Below are 18,541 nucleotides of genomic sequence, written 5' to 3' on the forward strand. Positions count from 1 at the left end.
TGGACGGATGGATGGATGGATGGATGGATGGATGCACAGATAGACAGACAGATGGACAGATAGAGATAATGGATGGATGGATGGATGGATGAGTGATAGATAACTAAGTAGACACACAGTTACATAGATACATACACAGGCAGGCAGAGAGAATGGATGGACAGACAGACATCTGGGTGATAGATGCGTAGGTGAGAGAGAGGCCCCAGCCTGTCCCGAGTGGCTCCCAGGTGGAGGTGTACATGTCTCCTTGCTCTGAAAGCAGCCGCACTCATCCCAGGGAACCCTAAGCCTATCACCAGGTGACCGAGGGGTCAGAATCTCTGCGTTCGGACAAGAGGGACCTGGTGTGGAGTTGGGAAAGGCACCCGGGAGTGAGGATGACAGAGAGGAAGATGAGCTGAAGCCTGGCACCGTGGGTCTGGCTACGGGACAGGAAGCTTCCCTGTCCCCCTCTTGGGAGGCCAGTGCTCCTTGTCCTGAGGTACCAGCCCTGAATCTCTCTCCAGGTTAAGCTTGTGTCGGTAACAGCTTCTAAAACCAGGTCCTCTGGCTGCACCCGTGGTGTCTCCACTGCTCTGTATCTGGAACTTCTCATTATTTTCTCCTCAGCTTAGGTCTCCTCCTTCATTCCTATCTTTTGTGATGTGACCATTTGCTCCGACTCTCAGATGGAAGAACCACCCTTCACTCCTGCCATCACCTTCCTCCTGGGTTCCATCTGTTAACCCAATCCTGTTCGTTTCAAGGTCTGAATCTTTCTTGGTTCTTGCTTCTTTCACGGCAACACCTAGAGAGCTCCTACTAGCTTTCCTTTCGCTATTTCTGCCTTTTCTTCCTTTTTTTTTCCCCTTTCAACCTTCCTTCCTTTCTTTCTTCTTTCCTCATTCTTTTCTTGAGTTGCACCCCTACCCCGACACTTTTCTCGGATGCATGGAAGACCCCTTACCTACATTCTTCCCTGGGCTTTTCAGGCTCTTTTAGGAGGGCGGTGGGGAGTCTTTCTCAGGATACTTCATGGTTTACTGCCCAGGATAAAACACATAACGTTGCAGGGGAAGCTGGTGTTACTAAACCAATTGTTGAGGGTTGAGGTGGAGAAGATCCCAGGCTCAGGGTTGCTCATTCTCCTGCTCACCTCCCTCCTCTGCTCTCTGTCCTGATGCCTGAGCTGCCGTTGCAATTCCACCCCTGCCCAGGAACCCTCAGTGGCCAGTGGAGGCCCAGATCCTAGGTTCTTGGACCTGGCCCCAGAGCTGGGTCCCTGAGGAGCTTGGAGAAATCACTCTTGCCCAGGCCTGCCTGTGTCGTTGGATTTATGTTGGATCGCAAGACCCAAGCATCAGAGCCACTGGGCTAGTAGGAGCTCTCTAGGTGTTGCCGTGTAGACTACAGAGGGAGTTCCCTCTCTTAATAATGTGGCTTGATAGGGAAGTACAGGAGCTTATCCTATATTGACTGAAACTTAAGTCCAGATAGACAAGAACTCCAAATGCTGATAGTGAACTAGATCCAGGATCAGTGACTGAGGCCTCTTCAACAACCCATGGATTCCATGTTCTGTCCACCCATCTGTCCACCGTTTTATGTGTGCATCCATCCACCTGCTCATATACTATCCATCCATCCATCTGTACATATATGCACCCATATGTCTGTCCAGCTGTCTGCCTGTCCCTCCATCCATCCACTCACTCACCTATCCATCCATCCATCCATCCATCCATCCATCCATCTGTCCATCCATCCATCCATTCATCCACCCAACCATCCATCCATCCATCTGTCCGTTCATCCATCCATCCACACATTCATCCATCCATCCATCCATTGGTCCGTCCATCCATCCATCCATCCATCTTTCCATCCACTCACTCATCCATCCGTCCGTCCGTCCATCCATCCACCTGTCCGTCCATCCATTCGTCCATCTGTCTGTCCATCCATCCATCCGTTTGTCCATCCATCAGTCCGTCCATCCATCCATCCATCCATCCACTCACTCATCCATCCATCCGTCCGTCCATCCCATCCGTCCATTCACTCATCCATCCATCCATCCGTCCATCCATCCATCTGTCCATGTGTCCGTCTGTCCATCCATCCATCCATCCACTCACTCATCCATCCGTCCGTCCGTCCGTTCGTCCATCCGTCCATCCGTCCATCCACTCACTCATTCATCCATCCATCCGTCTGTCCGTCCCATCCATCCATCCATCCACACATTCATCCATCCATCCATCCATTGGTCCGTCCATCCATCCTTCCATCCATCCAACCATCCATCCATCTGTCCGTCCATCCATCCATCCATCCATCCATCCATCCATCCATCCATCCATCCAACAATCCATCCATCCATCCATCCATCCATCCACTCACCTGTCCATCCATTAGTTTATCTGCTCACCCATGCTTTATCTATCCCCCATCATTTATTTATGACTAACACCAACTTTTTCCTTTTATTGAGCTTTATGTATAGATCTACTCTCTCTCCATCCACCCACCCACCCACCCTCTCATCCATCTCCCCACGTACCCACTCGCCTGTCCGTCTGTGCACGCACCCACACACCCAGCCACCGGCTCTCACGTGTGCTTTCACCCGGCATAGATTGAATTCCCAGTGGTATCTGTATTCTCTCTCTGCTGTGTGCTGGGGTCCCGAGAAGAAATACCTGGTCCCCGTCCTCCGTTCTCTGCCAGGGGAGAGACAAGCAAGATATCTCTTCTGGTGCTGTGTCGTGAAGGGGAGAGGGGACCACTCTGCCTCAGGGGGTCAGAGAGGGCTCCTCACAGGTGGAAACCTCCACAGGCACCAAGTTTCCACGAGCAGACAGACCTTCATGGCAGAGGAAGCCTGACAAAGCGCAAAGAGCGCTTTTTAGGCTGGGGAGTATGGCTTGCAGAAAGGAAGCCTAGGTGTGTGCGATCATCTGGAGGGTGTCTGGAGGAGGAGATGACAAGGCAGAAGCGGTGGTGAATGCCGAAAGAACGTAGCTTATTTCTAGCTGTAGACCAGCCTGCAGTGGCTACGTGATCGGCAGCCCCGGTGCCCAGAATGTGCGTTTCAAACTCCCCGGGTGGGTTTTGAGCAGGCAGGTCAGTGTGAACACGTACCTGAATCCCAGCCCACAAAATTCCTGGTTTAATTCACCGGGACCTTGAGCTGAGTGTCCGGGCTTATGAAATCACGCACGGCTGGAGCTGAGAAGCCGTCTGTGCACGCCGTGGTGAGGAAATGCTTCAGTGTGCTCAGGAGGAGGGACAGAGCGCTTCCCAGAGGAGGCAGCATTTTCTCGGGGCTTTGAGGTATGAATAGGAGTTCTCTTGGTACAGAAAGAAGAGATTAGCATGTATAGCCAAGGAGAAGATCCCCACGAAGGCCGTAGGTGCCCTAAATGTGTGGCTCTCCCTCCTGGGTTTGTTTTTGGGGAAGCGTTTAAAGTTTTGAGGAACACACAGCCCTCTGTGTTAGACACCGCAGGACCTCCTGGGGTTATGCTGTTTGAAGCGAAATACAGCGCGTTCCTCATATTCACGAATCCCGTATCTGTGCATTTGCCCCCCTGCTGACATGGATTTGGAACTCCCAGATGAATACCATCCGTGTTCAGGGACGGGTGCAGAAGCGTAGACTATGCGATCCACCGACCAGCCTCCAGGTTGTCCCCAAGTGTCCTTTTCGTGGTCTGTGTGGGGGCACGTTCTTTTGCATTTTTGCGTCCTGTGCTTGGCCATGCTGACGCATAAACAACACAGATCCAGGATGGTCTGTTTAAGCAGAGACACGCAGAAAGCAAAGTCCTGCGTTGACGCCCTGGGGAACACGGGACCCACGGCGGTGGGGTCGTAACCCCGTCCATCCCTAGGAGCGAAGATGGAGTATCCGTGCATGCAACATCCCCGTCGACGTAGAGAATGTAACTTCCGTGACCTGTGAGAATGGACTGTAATTAATTAACAGAAGGTCGAGTCTGTTCTGCAGCCTCGGGCCAGTTTCCAGAGCCACCAAGGGCTCCATGAGCTGACAAGAGTTGGGGATCATCTAATGGGTCATTTGGGGCCAGTCCAGGTGGGCCAGCAGGGCTCTGTGTCAAGGGAGCACAGTTGGGGAGGTGGCTGGGTTCGGAATGGGGGCTTCTAGTCTGGTTCTGGAGCTTGCCCTTGGGGAAGCAATGCCTTGGCTTCTTGTAGGGGAGACACTAGTTGCTTCTGGGGGAATGAGGGTACTGCAAAGAGCCCCAAGCAGAGGACAGACAGCAGAGGGTCCCGGCCAGAGGGTGTTAGAAAGGCAGATGCACGGATGGCATCCTGGCCTGTCAGGAATGTGTTGGCACAGGCAGATTCGGGGACCGTCATGCTCCCCAACACTACCCCACAGCCTCACCATATTCCCAAGGTTTGTGCACAGATTGGCCTACCTTTCAGGGCCGTCCCCAGAGTGTCGCCGAGAAAGACCTTTCCTCTCCCCTCCACCGCGGCATAGACTTACATGAGGATCAATCCGTGTGGGACTGAAACAGGCAACAGAGTTGACGTGAGCCGTCAGGGTGCCCATGATGCCCAAGACCGTCGTGACGCTGAGCTTGGCTCCGTTTTGTGGCCAGGAACGTTCTCCGGGCAGGGCAAGCACCATGCCTTGGGTTCACAGACATGTATGTGCAGCCCGCCATCTTGGCTCCCGTTGCGTGAGTGGTGGCGATAGTCCACCAGCTTGGCCTTCGTTGGGCGTCTGTCACTGTGCATATTTGTGCACATCCGGTGTCGTGCCGTCGTGCGTCTTGGAGAAGCTGGACCCAGGACCAGCACAATCCCGCAACCTGGAGGATTTGAAACATCCGAGGCGCCTAGATGGCAAGGTCGGTTTACCGTCAGGCTCCTGGTTTTGGCTCACGTTGTGATCTCGGGGTCGTGGGATCGAGTCCCGCGTCGGCTTGAGAGTCTCTCTCCCTCTCCCTCTGCCCCTTCCGTGCGCCCTCCCTCTGTCCAAAATAAATCTTAAACTGGGAAGGGCGGGCCCTTCGATGCCGCGTCTGCAAAGGGCACGGAGTATTTCTGAAGCAGTTTCCGTCTTGCCCCTGGAAACACGAGGACGTTCTCGGTATCGAGAGATACGATGCAATCACGTGGCTTTCGTCGTCACGATGTCCGTCGTCCTCCTGACCTGCAGGGCTTGGGACGAGGCCGACACCTCTGTGTGTCCCCACGCTTTGTGCTTTGTGCCGGGCTGCTCCGTCCTGTGGAGGGGACCCCGTCTCCAGCCCCCAGGAACCTGGACACTGGCTGCTCAGGGGCGTGCCACGTGACTTGGGGTGGGGGAGGGCTCTCTTACGAAAAGCCTTTCCCCGGTGGCGGCAGACGTGGCACAGAGCATGGACGGTCCCCACGGCTCTGTCTTTCACAGGTGGTTGGGCTGGGGGGACCCTGGCGTTTCCACCGATAGCACCGGACCGGGGCGCCTTGGGGAGGGCTCTGTGCTCCTCCCACTGTCCGTGCGGACTCCTATGTTAACTGGAAAGCCCCAGGGGCATCGCAGGCTTTATCTACATTTGTTCTTCTGGTGCACCCCCGAGAAAACATCTGAAAATGTGAGCGTTGGCCTCACTGCTCCTTGGACTTTCTCCTCTCATCTTTCCGTGACTTATTTTATTTGTGTACGTGTTTGTCTCTGGATGTTTGTGTCTGTGATTTGCAGACGGTGTGTGCAAATTGGAAGATTTGCACTTTGTCTAAATTGTATATTTTTATTGTATAATTTATTGGGAATTGTGTAATTCCCAAAACGGTATAATTTATTGGGAATACGTGTCATGTATTCCCATTCTCATTCCATTTCTGTAATTGTATTTATATGGTTATATAGATTATAAGTTCTGTATAAATTATAACGTGTCAGTCCGTAAAACGCGGGTCTGTACTTTATTCCAAATCCTGTTTCCCTGTTTCCGTCCTGTAACTTATTTCTATTTTGTGTATAGGGTTTATGGGTTTACGTGTGTAAATTATACACCACATGAATTCCAATTTCTATAACGGGTTATGATTACATTTCGTTTCTATTCTGATTTTATTTCTACAACTTACTTGTGTCTTATCTTACATATTTATTATGTAATTTATAGGTTTTGCATAGAATTATAAATTACATGATTTAGTTTCTATGACTCATCAATATATTTTTTTCCTATTCTAATTTCTATAACTTACTTATATTTTTAATATGATTTATCCCTAGATTTTATAAAGTCTGTGTGTAAGTTATATGATTTTCAATTTCTATCATTTATTATTAAAACATATAACAGTTATATAAAATTATTATATATAATTTATTCTAAGTTTATAACTTAGTATTTTATATATGTATAAATATATATAATTTATAACATAGTATTTTATATATGTGTAAATATATATAATTTATTCCATAGTATTTTATATATGTGTACATATGTATAATTTATTCTATATGTAATTTATACTAAATATGTCTAATTTATTCCATATTCTATATAGAATTTTATATTTTATATATGTAAATGCTTATAATTTATCCCAAATATATATCTAAAATTTGTTCCATATTCTATATAGAATCCCATACTCTATATATGTCAACATATGGAATTTGTTCTGATATACATCTATAAGTTTTCTGTTATGTAATCCAGTAATGTATAAGCTCCTTCTATGAAAGCTGTCTTGTGTCATTTCCGTCATTTAGTTTTATGCAAATCTCCATCCTGCTTTGTATTTCTGCAGTGGTTCCTTGTTGTGGTAAAATTTCAGAGAAACCCGGTTTAGGCTGGGTTGGTGGGATGGAGACCCAGTGGGGGGTGGAGACCCGGTGGGGGATGGAGACCCGGTGGGGGGTGGAGTGGGGGATGGAGACCTGGTGGGGATGGAGACCCAGTGGGGGATGGAGACCCAGGGGGGGATGGAGACCCAGTGGGGATGGAGACCCAGGGTGGATAGAGACCTGGTGGGGGATGGAGACCCGGTGGGGGATGGAGACCCAGTGGGGGATGGAGACCTGGTGGGGATGGAGACCCGGTGGGGATGGAGACCCGGTGGGGGATGGAGACCCGGTGGGGGGGATGGAGACCCAGGGTGGATGGAGACCCGGGGGGGGGATGGAGACCTGGTGGGGGATGGAGACCCTGGTGGGGATGGAGACCTGGTGGGGGATGGAGACCCTGGGGGGGATGGAGACCTGGTGGGGGATGGAGACCCAGTGGGGTGGGGGATGGAGACCCCGGGGGGGGATGGAGACCCCGGTGGGGGATGGAGACCCAGGGGGGGATGGAGACCCAGGGGTGATGGAGACCCGGTGGGGGATGGAGACCCGGTGGGGGATGGAGACCCAGGGGGGGATGGAGACCTGGTGGGGGATGGAGACCTGGTGGGGGATGGAGACCCGGGGGGGATGGAGACCCGGTGGGGATGGAGATGGGGGATGGAGACCCATGGGGACCCGGTGGGGATGGAGACCTGGGGGATGGAGACCTGGGGGATGGAGACCCGGTGGGGGATGGAGACCCGGTGGGGGATGGAGACCTGGTGGGGATGGAGACCCAGGGGGGATGGAGACCCAGTGGGGATGGTGACCTGGTGGGGATGGAGACCCAGTGGGTGATGGAGACCCAGGGGGGGATGGAGACCCAGGGGGGGATGGAGACCTGGTGGGGATGGAGACCCAGTGGGGGATGGAGACCTGGGGGGGATGGAGACCTGGTGGGGATGGAGACCTGGTGGGGATGGAGACCCGGTGGGGATGGAGACCCGGTGGGGGATGGAGACCCGGTGGGGATGGAGACCTGGTGGGGGATGGAGACCTGGTGGGGATGGAGACCCAGGGGGGATGGAGACCCAGTGGGGGATGGAGACCCGGTGGGGATGGAGACCCAGTGGGTGATGGAGATGGGGTGATGGAGACCCAGGGGGGATGGAGACCTGGTGGGGGATGGAGACCTGGTGGGGGTGGAGACCCAGGGGGATGGAGACCCAGGTGGGGATGGAGACCCAGTGGGGGATGGAGACCCGGGGGGGGATGGAGACCCTGGTGGGGGATGGAGACCCAGGGGGGGATGGAGACCCAGGTGGGATGGAGGGTGGGGATGGAGACTGGTGGGGGGGATGGAGACCCGGTGGGGGATGGAGACCTGGTGGGGGATGGAGACCTGGTGGGGATGGAGACCCGGGGGGGATGGAGACCCGGTGGGGGATGGAGACCTGGTGGGGATGGAGACCTGGTGGGGATGGAGACCCGGTGGGGGATGGAGACCCGGGGGGGATGGAGACCTGGTGGGGGGATGGAGACCTGGTGGGGATGGAGACCCAGTGGGGGGGATGGAGACCCAGGGGGGATGGGACCTGGTGGGGGATGAGACTGGTGGGGGATGGAGACCCAGGGGGGATGGAGACCCAGTGGGGATTGGAGACCCAGGGGGGATGGAGACCCGGTGGGGGATGGAGACCCAGTGGGGGATGGAGACCCAGGGGGGGATGGAGACCTGGGGGGGATGGAGACCCAGGGGGGGATGGAGACCTGGTGGGGATGGAGACCCAGTGGGTGATGGAGACCCAGGGGGGGATGGAGACCCAGGGGGGATGGAGACCCAGTGGGGGATGGGGGGATGGAGACCCAGGGGGGGATGGAGACCTGGTGGGGATGGAGACCCAGTGGGGGATGGAGACCTGGTGGGGGATGGGACCTGGTGGGGATGGAGACCTGGGTGGGGGATGGAGACCCTGGTGGGGATGGAGACCCAGTGGGGGATGGAGACCTGGTGGGGGATGGAGACCCAGGGGGGATGGAGACCCGGTGGGGGATGGAGACCCAGTGGGGGATGGAGACCCAGGGGGGGATGGAGACCTGGTGGGGATTGGAGACCCAGGGGGGGATGGAGACCCGGGGGGGATGGAGACCCAGTGGGGGATGGAGACCCAGGGGGGGATGGAGACCTGGTGGGGATTGGAGACCCAGGGGGGATGGAGACCTGGTGGGGGATGGAGACCCAGTGGGGGATGGAGACCTGGTGGGGATGGAGACCCAGGGGGGATGGAGACCCAGGCAGGGGTGCACTCAGGAGGAGCCGCCCGCCCTCCTGCCCAGAGGCTTTGGGGACCGCACGTGGCTCAGTCTGCGTCCCAGCAGGACTGGCTGATACAGGGCTGGAGGGGCTGCGGCCGGCGTGGTGCCGTCAGCATGACTCACGTGTCTCTCCCTCCGGCCAGGGCCAGCCTCGCCCTACGTGACTCACCCCTGCGTGACTCACCCCTGCATGGCCGTGAGCATCTGCAGCGTTGAGGGGTGGTGGAGCCCACAGGGGTGAAGGGGCTTCGTGCACCGTGGTCTGCGTGTCGCTGGGACCGAGGAGCTACGTGCCTTGGTCACTGGACATGGGGCCTGGGCTCCTGGTCCCGGTGGTGACGATTGTTCCCGGGAGGCAGTATGGGGAGCGGCCGGCACAGGAGGGTTTCTGCCAGGAGCCGGGAGCCCCCTGACATGGTTGCCTGTGGTGACACAGAGTGAGCAGTGCTGGGCTGGATCTGGTAGGCCATCCGTGTGGTCGGGGAGCTTAGGTTAGGTCAGGAAGAGATTGGGAGGGGTTCCGGCCGGCCGGGGCTGCTGGGTGTTGAATCATTGCATCTCCTGACTGTCCCCGTGGGGGCTCGAGCCGGTCACGAAGTGCGAGCGTCCCTTTTGCCAACATCGGCACAGCTTGCACAGCTGGCATCGGGGAACCCACACATGGGCAGGGCAGGGGGACGTGTCTTTGTGACTGAGCTCAGGGGGGACTTTCCGTGGAAGCTGGCCCCTCCGTGCCCCTGAATGTCTGTCCAGCTCTGTGTGGGGAGCACTCCCTGGGGGTAGTCCCCGGGATTCTGTCATCTGTGGCGAGGCTGTGGCTTTGTGACCAGGAGAAAGGGGTTCTCCAGGGGGCAGAGGGCAGGGAGAGCCCCGAGCCCTGGGATCCAGGCTGAATGGTCTCCGCCGAATGCCTGGGGGTCTTGCCCACAAGGGAGGCTCTCACTCTGTGGCCGAGGGCCTTCTCCTGGGGCACGCAGAGGGAGTTGGGGGGAGGCTGAGAAGGATGGAGACTCCCTTTGCCCATCCACTGTCAGACCTGCCCTTGGCTGACCTTGGGGTCTTGGGATGGCCGTGTCGGCCGTGGTCTGTAGCAGAGAGTCCTGGACACGAGCCACAGCACACAGGGCAGCCTGGGGGTGTGGGGGCTGGAGGGCGATCGGAGAGCCTGTCCCCATCCGTCCTCGCTCTGCTCCCGCTGGGTTTGTGTGGGGGCTGCGGGGGGTCAGTGGAAAGGGGTGTGCAGGGGACCCATGGCCGCCTCGCAGCGGGGGCGGGGAAGGCTGGGCAGGACACGAGGCGGCGTTTTAGGGAGAGCGAGCTCCTGGTCGGTGGTTCTGGTGTCCACAGACACGGCCATGGGCACAGAGACACGGACTCCCGTGCAATGCACACACGCCCATAAGGAGTGCACACACAGAAGCACACACGCCCGTAAGGAGTGCACACACACACAGAAGCACTCACGCGAGTCCGTGGACACAGCTCTCTCGTTTGCTCTCCTCGTGGCGTCCGTCCATCACGTCCTCTCTCACGAGGCAGAAATCACAGGAATTGGGCGGCGCACGGACAAGTCCGTATTTCGTTCACCTGCGTGGCGGTTGGCTTCTGAGCGTCGCCGAGAGCCCTGTCTGCGTCTCCGTTGTCAGCGTCCGCCGTCCTCCCGAGGGCAGCAGCGTCCCCTCGCGGAACCCGTCCGGCTCCAGGATGGCCCCTCGGAGCCTCCCCAGGGCGGGGTGAGGGGCGTGGACGTCGGGGGAAGCTCTCAGCATGGGGATGGCAGGTGACGCGTGTGGAGGAACAGGTGCAGATTTCTCTGGAAATATGACCCGCGACGTGGACACGCGTGTGCGTTTATGTCACGGCCAGCGGGGTCGGCGACGTCGGTGAAACCCCACCTGCTGCCTCAGGGAGACCTGCCGTGTGCAGGACGTCGTATGATTGTGTGTGTTGTGTCTGGACCACGCGGGTGTAGATGGCGGGACTCCAGGTCTGGGATCCTGAGTACAGCCCAGTGGGGGATCGCGGGGGGTCTCGTGACTGTCATGCCCATGCCCGAGGCCGCCGGCTTCTGCTTGTCTGTTGTTAGCACACACGTAGGAACACACACACACACACGTACATGTGCACACGGCACACGCAGATACACACCCACGCTCGACGCGGAGACACGTGCACGTACACACGCGCACACAACTACCCACAAAAAGTCCTGCGTGCGGGCTTCGAAATGTCCTTACGTTGCCTTCGGTGCAGCCGGTCGGGAACGGGCCCCGGGCCGTGGCACGGAAACGTTGTCGGTCCAAACCCTGGGGACCGGAGAGAAGACGCGGCGCGTCTCCGCAGACGCCCCGGGGGTTTGAGCGACCCCAGGGACCTGAGAAGACACTTTCTGCGCTTTTCTGGGTGGTTCAGTGCATTTGCAAGAAACGCAGGTTGGGTGCGTCGTCGGGAAAGTGGGTCCCAAATGGGGCTTTTCTGTCCGTGTGTGTGTGTGTGTTTTCGTCACGTACGGGATATCGTTAGTCATTACTGGAGGGGGGTCTGATGTTCCTGAGGGACACACGGGCAAAATGACCGTATTTTCCTAGTGCTCTAGCTGTCGCTAATGTTTTTTAAATTGTTAAACACATTTTTAAAAATTTATACACATTTTTTAAATGGTCATACTCATTTTTAAAATTGTTATGCACTTTTAAAAAATTATTTATCACATTTTTTAAAATTGCTAGACACCTTTTTAAATTGTTATACTTTTTTGTTACACATACTTTAAAACACGGTTAATACATTTTTTTAAATTGTTATACACATTTTTTAATTGTTCTACTTTTTTATTGTTACACACATTTTTTAAATGGTTATACACGTTTTTAAATTGTTATACACATTTTAAAAATTATGCACATTTTTGAAATTGTTATACATTTTGTAAATTGTTATACACACTTTTTTAAATTGTTATACACCTTTTTAAAATTGTTATACACTTTTGTTACGCACATTTTATTAAATTGGTCCACACATTTTTTTAAAACTGTTATACACATTTTTAAAATTGTTACGTTTTAAAAATTATTATGCACATTTTTAAAATTGTTATATACATTTTTTAACTGTTATGCCCATTTTAAAATCATTATGCACATTTTAAAAATTTGTTATACCCATTTTTAATATTGTTACACACCTTTTTTTATTGTGACACACATTTTTTAAATTGTTACCCACTTTTTAAAAAAAAATTATTATACACATTTTTTATACACTGTTTTTGTAATTGTTATGTTGCTAAATGTTACAATCACCAGCTGTTTCGAACGTAAACTGTCGTCTGTCTTTTCCCCATGGATGTGAGCATGTCGAAGACATGAGACCTTCCGGCACGTTCTACGTTTTAAAAACCAACTAAGTCTTGCAAACGTCATGAAGTCCAGAAAAATTTCAGTCCCCATCTTTTTAAAAAAAAAAAAAAATACTGCCGCCTTAATTTTTGCATGACTGTTTTCCTGATTCCTAACCGGACTCTCTGTCCTCGTAGGCCAAGACTTCGACTTGGCGGACGCCCTCGATGGTAAGTCCTGCGATTTACGATCCACGAGGTGACAGGGGTCGTGTTAGAATTGTGTCTCCAAACGGACGAGGAGTGTTCCCGTCTGAACGTAGTGAGTGTGTCGAGCGTGGACCTGGGAAGGGACTCACGTGGAGGGAGGAAAAGCCAGACGCTCTGGGTAGAGGGAGGAAACCTTCCCAGTGCAAAGACCCCGCTGCTCTTGGTCTCAGCAAGGGCTGCGTCCAGCATCAGGCTGTGTACCCGTCCACGGGGGTCCTGTAGGGCTCAGAATGCACGCTCCAGTCCCTGTGCACTGCCGGAGCCATGGGGGCTGTGTGTGGGGTGATTGGGACATTCTTTGACTATTTTTAGAGCATCTAGGGCATTCTTGAGAGATGGTACAGTTTCTCAGCCACGGGTCTTGCTGATTCGATGTCTTTTCTCTCTAGACAGGGAGAAGAAGCCCACGCCACCGCCCAAGAGACCCAACGCTGGTAAGAAGCCAACGGGCCTGGCGGGCACAGCCGAGGACATCTGCCGGACCCCTCTCTGGGCTCGAGATGTAGACAACCACAGAGACAAGTGGTTTCGGGGCTCTGGGTGCAGACTGGTTGCTCCCGGAGCCATGCTGTCGACGTTGGCCACCGGGTGCCATGTTTTTTGGGCAAGACTGAGGTCTGACGGGTCTTGGGGATGATTTCGGGTCGCCTAGACAGTGTGTGTCTGGAGGGCTCGCTTTGCGTTTGGATGTGCGTTGCATAGGAGAAGCACTTTTTGGAGCTGAGATGCCGGTACAACCCATGAGCAAACCCAGTCTCCAGCCTCTAGGACACACCTGCCCGTTCCAGGCGGGGTTCCTTCCAAATGAAAGTCAGAACCCGGAACAAGGGTCTGATCGTTGCTTCTTGGCCAACCAGACGTCAGAATCATGGCGGTCTGACCGCTGTTGTTTTTTTTAAATTTGTTTTTAACGGAATAGGTTTGTTGAGGAACAGGGCTCCCGGCCAGAATGTCCCATCAGAAGTGAAAGGGTAGCACCTGCCGTGTTCAGACCCGCGTCCTTGTGCGGCACGGGGGGGTGAAAAGGTTTTTGGATTAGAGATTGTTGAAAACCGGAATTGCCGCCGTAGTTCGGTGCCTTGCGATGGGCAGATCCGCCAACGTCCCATCAACGTAGCAGGAAATTGGAAAGGGGTCATAATACCAAAGAAGCCCATGATGGCAGCAGGAAGGTTCCCATCATTTCGTTGAGGTCATTCGGTTGTAGGTGCACAAATCTGGTGCCCCATTTCTGCATCCAGCACATCGTGTCTGCCTTACGGAGGCTGGCCACGTGGGAGGGATGGTTTTGGACAGGACGGTAACGGTGGGCAGAGTTGGAATCTGAGCTTGGCCCGCGTGGTGCCAGGAATGGGTACAGTGCCTTTTTGGGGGTTTTGTTTTGTCTCTTGGTCCTCTTCTCGGAGAGGCCACGAATTTGGCACTTCTGTTTAGTCAGACTGGTATTCGCAGTCGTGTTTGGGGCGGTGGGGAGGCAGGGGCTCCTCCGTGGCTTAGGGAGCTGAATTCCTTCCTGCGTCTTCAGTGTTAACAGCCGGTTTCCCTTGTAGACGATGACGGGTTCAGTCTGGAAGATGCGCTCGGTGGGGAAGGACACAGTAAGTACCTTTGGGAAGTCTCCTGGGTGGCCGGCTTGGTTAGGGTCACCAAATGATCATCGTTCCCCAGAACCTTGTGCCTCTCAAGTCAGAACCAGCTGTTACCACGAAGACATGGGGAATGGTGTGTTGTTGTTGGCTTTTGTTGGGTTTCTGGTTTCTGCTTGTTTTTGCTTTTATTAAAAAAAAAAAAAATAAAAGGGCTTCTAGCCTTTGCAGTGCCATAAGCTTAATGTGAACACCCTTGCCAGGGCAAGTGACCGGTGCATTCACTCAGCTATAGTCCTACCCTTGCTGGAATGGTTTGTGGCCGCCATATTGGAATTCTCAATAGAGTTTGAATGAGGGGCCCTACTTTTTATTTTGCACTGGGTTCCACAAATTCTGTATCTGGTCCAGGCACTTGCTTCAGTTTCTAACAAAAATTTATACAACTGTTGGAACGGTCCAGTTCTCTTGGAGGTAGGTAGGGCACCTGGATGACGATGGAAAGAAATGGGCTGGTGGCTGTGTTTAGTGGTCTCCACCAGGAGAAAGGATACGCTGCTGCCCTTTGTAGGTGTTTGGGAAACCATCTGTAGGAAAATGGATGTGTTTTATTTCTTGTCTTTTTTTTTTTTTTTTTTTGCTGACTCCTCACAAATGCAACATTTGTGTTTTTTTACCAACAGATGACCCAGTACCACCGAATCCACCCAAACCTCAGCCTTACCCAAAACCCAACCAGCCGGGATCTTCTGGTAAGACCCCTTCCCTGAACGCACACTGTGAACTTCTCAGAGTACGGTGGTCTCCCTGTCGGCTGAGAAGTCGTCCTGTCAGATCAACGTAGCCTTCATGGGAGGGGCCTCCTAGGGACAAGGCTCTTTCCGTTTTCCAGGAGTGGGACATGAGTTCTCGAAAAGGTATTTTTGGTTTGGATTTGACTTTTTTTGGTGGCATGTATTTCCGAAATGTAAGGAAATATATTGGGCGTGTCATGGCCACGTCTGGTTTCTCTTTTGTGCGTGGCTTGCTTGTGTCTCTGGTTCTGGGGTACATTTGAGGAAAACGGGCATGTCCTGCCTGGTCGAGAAGCCCACGTCACCCATGTACAAATCCTTTTTTTCAGTCATTTATGATGAAAACATTCCTTCCCTTATTTTAGCCTTTGGGTATTTTTCGCAGTGGTTTTTGGCAAGTGGTCTTGGAATGTGTGTGCAGGTATGTGTGTTTTCCCCGTGGGATCTTTTGTGTTCGAATGGGCTCCCCTGCGTCTTTGTGGCTCTCTGTTTTTTCCTTTTAATTGAGCACTCACTGAGTCATTGTCTGTCATCCCTCTGGGGAGAAAGAAAAACCTCCCTTTATTGTCAGTTGAATGGTTTCCAATGAGAAATCAATTTGCAGAGTGCCGACCATTTGCAAAATTGAGCTTTTTTGCTTTGGAATCCACTTTCTGTCCTTTCTCATTGCCGTTCCTATAAACGTTCCTTCTGAATTGCTTTTGCTTGTTGGTGTTTGTTTCTGTGAATACATTGTATGCCCATTATTTTTCTGCTTATTTCTGGGATATGGAAATGAATTTCATACGTCTTTCCTCATGGGCCACTTAATGATGAATCCTTATTATCTGTTAATAACTTTGTCTTCATCGTTTAGTGTTTAATGAAAAGACTATCATATTATTTGCAAGTGATCTTTAAATCAAATGTATATTTTTACGTTTATATTGTCTCGTTCTTTCCAGTTTTCTTGTATTTGAATCTTTGTGCCTTGGCTAGAAAACTGATATTAAATTTCATGACTGTTCATCAATGCATAGGAGCATTTTTTTTTTCTTTTAACCCGTGAATATGATGAGATACACTGAACGATGTCTTTCTACAGAACACGTCCTTGACTTCCTGGAATAAACCATATTGAGTGATGATAGGTCTCGTTAAACTGATGCATTAAATCTGATGCGTATCAGCTAGCTACTGCTGCGTAACAAACCATGCATGAACCCAGGGTGCTTTAAAATTTTTTTTAAATTGTTGTGTCTCAGAGTGCCTGGGGGGCTCAGCCTGTTGGGCATCTGACTCTTGGTTTCAGCTCACGTCATGATCTCAAGGTCGTGAGATTGAGTCCCCCATCTGGGTCAGGGTCCACGTGGAGTCTGCTTAAGATTCTCTCTTTACCCTCCCCCCCACCCCTGCTCATGCTCTTTTTCTCTCTCAGTCTCTAAAATACAAAAATGAAATCTTAAAAAAAAATTTGTTTTGTATGTGTCAGCAAGTTTGGGGCCAGGCATGGCTGATCTCGACCCTCCTGACTGTTCCAACACGGCAAGTGACATTGTGTTTTTGTCTCCCAGGTGGCTTTTCAGATTCCGATCTCATTGATGGAGCTTCAGATGGAGGTAGAGTTATGGGTTCTCTTTCCTCCCTATCACACTCCTGCTGTCCACAAGGCCATCGGGGTCGACAGTCTGACCCTCAGTGAAATCACAGTCAGTTGCTTGGAAATCTCTTCCTACCTCCGCCTCAAGGATGAGGACTGTTCAGACCTGCCCCACCAGGGTTCAGGGAGCTACCCGCCATATACATGGGGCTCACTGCACCTTTCTCAGACATCTCCTGAGCGCCCCAGTCACCTGTGTTTGCTTGGTGACTGTTGGGTGTCATCAGTGGCATGTGTCTTGTTATTTCGTGAACGTTGAAATGAAAGCAGATTCTCCACCCCTCTCTTTAAAACCTTAGCTTAGAGTAGGGTCCAGAGCAGTACTTAGATATAATGCATCTTGTCTATATAAATAAAAATTTAAGTTTACAATAATATAATAATGTCTTTATAGTAGTTAGAATATATTAATATTTATGATGTGTACCTGTAGCTGGTCTTAATATACACTTACAGATCACCCTTTACCAGCACAGGTTTGGTCTGCATGAGTCCATTTATTTCAATAAATACAATATAATCTTGTAAATGTATTTTTTCTCCCTCATGATTTTTCTTTTTTTCTTTTTTCTTATGAATTTCTTAATCACATGTTCTCTTTCCTAGCTTAACTTGATTGTAACAGTACTTTATTGTAATAGTGCAGTACATATGGGACTCCTGGGTGCCCCAGTTGGTTAAGTGGCTGCCTTTGGCTCAGGTTATGATCTCGGGTTCCTGGGATCGAGTCCTACATTGCGCTTCTTCCTCAGTGGGGAGCCTGCTGCTCCTTCAGCTGACCTGCCTGCCTCTCCCCTTGCTTGTGTTCTCTCTCTGACAAATAAAATCTTTAAAAAAGAGAGAGAGAGAGAGAATACAGTATGTAATATATAGAACATACAGCATATGTGTTAACCAACTGTTTTGTTACCAGAAAGCCAACAGTCAACAGAAGGTTATTAATAATTAATTAATTTGGAGGGGAATCAAAAGTTGTTTATGGATTTTTGCCTGTACCTTGGGTTGGCTCTCCTAATCCTCTTGGCGTTGTTCAAGGGGTCACCAGTACGTATCCTGGGAGTCAATAGGAACATGGCTTGGATCACCTCATAGCCATGGGCTGGGTCTTAGGTGGGCTCCGAGGCCCTGACTGGGATTCTGAGGGGTCAGAATCCATGAGGCACACAGGACGTACTGGCTCTCCTGCGGCCCACCATGAGAGCAGCGCTTTGAGTCAGGAGCTGAGCTTGTGTATCAGACAAACAGGAATGAGTCCGATGACATTTAGCAAAGTTGGGACTCAACGGAAGGAAAGGACTCTCTGAGTTCCTTCACAGCTCAAGGTCCTGGGAGTTGATTTCTGGGATATTTTCTTTGCCAAAAATCTTCCCAACACGACTTGTCTGCAAGCCTGTTTCTCCCTTGCAGGAGGCGGTGGTGGTGGTGGTGCTGGCGGTGGCGGCGCTGGCGGCGCTGGCGGAGGAAGCCAAAATCATGATGGCGGGGAGCAGGGTATGTACATGTGGTTTCTGATGTCTTGGGTTTCTTATAGTCACTATTAAGAAAAAGTGGAATGCAGTGGTCAAGACCAAACGTGTTGTGTTGGCTCCGTTGTCCTAAAGATGATGGCGGGCAACGTCCAACTGTGGTTGCCTTGCCCCATGCACATCCCAAGCACTCTGCTGAACTAGGTCATTGACGTTCTTGAGTAGGCTCAGCAAGGGGGTTCTGATGACACCCACATGTTAGGTTCACTCACCTTCCCATGGTGCCCTAAGAACGCTAACCCTAACCCATCTGTATTACCTGAGGTTCCCCAGAGAAACAGAA

At 51.9% G+C, this 18,541-nt stretch overlaps 1 protein-coding gene across 1 annotated transcript in view; it reads left to right on the forward strand.

Moving 5' to 3' along the window:
- Positions 1-18,541, forward strand: part of CD99 (CD99 molecule (Xg blood group)) — a 33,294-nt gene that overhangs the window by 5,625 nt on the left and 9,128 nt on the right. Inside the window, exons 2-7 of the mRNA XM_045089257.1 lie at positions 12,642-12,674; positions 13,103-13,147; positions 14,264-14,311; positions 14,983-15,051; positions 16,647-16,691; positions 18,140-18,223. Coding sequence (XP_044945192.1) covers positions 12,642-12,674; positions 13,103-13,147; positions 14,264-14,311; positions 14,983-15,051; positions 16,647-16,691; positions 18,140-18,223 — 324 coding nt within the window. The remainder of the gene's footprint in view (positions 1-12,641; positions 12,675-13,102; positions 13,148-14,263; positions 14,312-14,982; positions 15,052-16,646; positions 16,692-18,139; positions 18,224-18,541) is intronic.

The sequence above is a fragment of the Mustela putorius genome, unplaced genomic scaffold (genome assembly GCF_011764305.1).
Source record: "Mustela putorius furo isolate JIRA1106 unplaced genomic scaffold, ASM1176430v1.1 tig00003836_pilon_pilon_pilon, whole genome shotgun sequence".
Lineage (NCBI taxonomy): Eukaryota > Metazoa > Chordata > Mammalia > Carnivora > Mustelidae > Mustela > Mustela putorius.